This window comes from Austrofundulus limnaeus, unplaced genomic scaffold (genome assembly GCF_001266775.1).
Source record: "Austrofundulus limnaeus strain Quisiro unplaced genomic scaffold, Austrofundulus_limnaeus-1.0 Scaffold165, whole genome shotgun sequence".
Lineage (NCBI taxonomy): Eukaryota > Metazoa > Chordata > Actinopteri > Cyprinodontiformes > Rivulidae > Austrofundulus > Austrofundulus limnaeus.
In genome coordinates this window covers 249311-251060 of record NW_013952567.1, presented here as the reverse complement: position 1 = coordinate 251060, position 1750 = coordinate 249311, and the positions used below count along the sequence as shown (strand labels likewise).

The 1750-nt window shown below is 46.3% G+C and overlaps 1 protein-coding gene across 2 annotated transcripts in view; it reads right to left on the bottom strand.

Moving 5' to 3' along the window:
• The window catches only part of tmem145 (transmembrane protein 145), a 47973-nt gene extending 46656 nt beyond the window's left edge, over positions 1-1317 (bottom strand). For both annotated transcript variants that reach the window (XM_014017276.1, XM_014017277.1), the window contains exon 1: positions 1041-1317. In XM_014017276.1, the coding sequence (XP_013872730.1) occupies positions 1041-1151 (111 nt within the window). In that variant the 5' untranslated portion in view covers positions 1152-1317. The remainder of the gene's footprint in view (positions 1-1040) is intronic.
• Between the last annotated feature and the right edge of the window lie 433 nt (positions 1318-1750).

Here is a 1750-nt window from a genome sequence, read left to right as displayed (position 1 = left end):
AAAGTTTAATGTTTATCAGTACATTACAGAAAATAACGAACTTTATCACAATATGCTAATTTTTTTAGAAGGACACTCAGACATTTTTCTGATTCATTCACCAGTGAGCATCAGGGTTTGGCTCAAGGACACTTCAGGAGGTAAGGGCTGGGGATTGAACCCCGACCCTCTAATTGGAAGGCAACTTTCTAAAGCTCAGGGGGGAGGTCAAAGAGTCAGTTGTATCAATCATTGTTAAATACAAACGTCACAAATGTAATTATTTTTCATTTAAAATCCATTTTTGATGTGTCTACATTTAAATGATCAAGGACAATATGACTTTTTTGTACGTTTATATTGTGATCTGGGGGGGAAGGGGTGTTTAAACTTCTSAAAGTGCTGATTTCACAATCTGAAAAGACTAAATGATTTACTGAGTAGCTACCAATTAAATCCTAAGCCTTTCCTGGCAACAACACGGACATCCACTCATCCTACAGTTAATAAATGTCAAACTGGAACCCAACTACAAGCTGCCTTATTGTCCCTGTTCTAACGTGATGCTGATCCAGCTGACACCAGATCCCAAACCAGGCATTGTTGGGTCTAGTTTCTGTGGGTTCGCCACAAACCCAACACTGTGCTCCAGAAACATGACGCACACACCTGTGACGGCTCATCTAATCAGTTAACAACAAGACCACATATTTATCAACAATATACGTGCCTTAAATATATAGCAATAAATATAAATGGGAGCTTGATTGGCAGCCGTGGACTTGTGGGATTTGTTTACTGGGACAACGTTGGTGCCCCACGCACAAAAAGGGGTGAAAAAACAGGAGACACGGAGATGACGCGCGAATACTCGACCGCAAATGTGATATTTCGTGGCGTTTTGTAAAAGAAAGAAAAAAACGAAACAACTTGAGTTGCATTTTACGGCGGCTTCGTCTCAGCACAGACACCTGGGTCGAGTCGAGTCATCTCTTATCAGCCTGTGTCGGTGTCACCACGGCGAGGAAGCAAAAATAAGAAACGCCGGCGGGGGAGCTCACCTCTTTGGTGTTCACGATGCCTTTCACGTATTTCCCGAGGACCGAGTCCACGCAGAGGACGCTGGACAGGACGGCCAGCCACAGGAGTCTCTCCCCGACCCTCACCTCCATCTTCCTCTGTCCCCAGCAGCCGCTCGGTCTGCCTCCTCTCCGAGCTCCTTGAAGCCTTTCTGCCCGCTCCTCGTGAGCGCGCACGGAGAAGCGGCGCAGGAGGCGAAGCGCATCCACGCGGGTGCTACAGCCTCCTCTTCCAGCTGCTGAAGATTGATAGTGTGATGGTGCCTCTAAATGTAGCTTTATTGGGGAGGGATTGGTGTGGTGGGTGTCGAGCGCGCGCGCCCCGTTCCGCTCGTGCTTTGACCACGCGACACGTCCACACAATGAAAATGCCATCCCTGATTGCAATCATGTTTTCACCTGAGGTCGCACTGGTCTAATGAAGTAGCACAGATTCCGTTCTTGCCTCGTCTCCACTGGTTTTATTCTCAATCCAAAGATTTTCTGATGTGGTAAACTCTCCAGTATAGATGTTTTTAAATATGTTGCATGCTGAAAACTGCACTGCATGCAACTAAAACTATTTACTGGGCTTTGGTGCCACAAATAAGGTAAAAATGTAAGGCACGTGGAGGCGTCTTATAACACTGGAGTGTTGCTTCAGTAGTGTGTTTAGTCATCATACTGCTCACAGGTGAGCTTCCTGGTCTCAT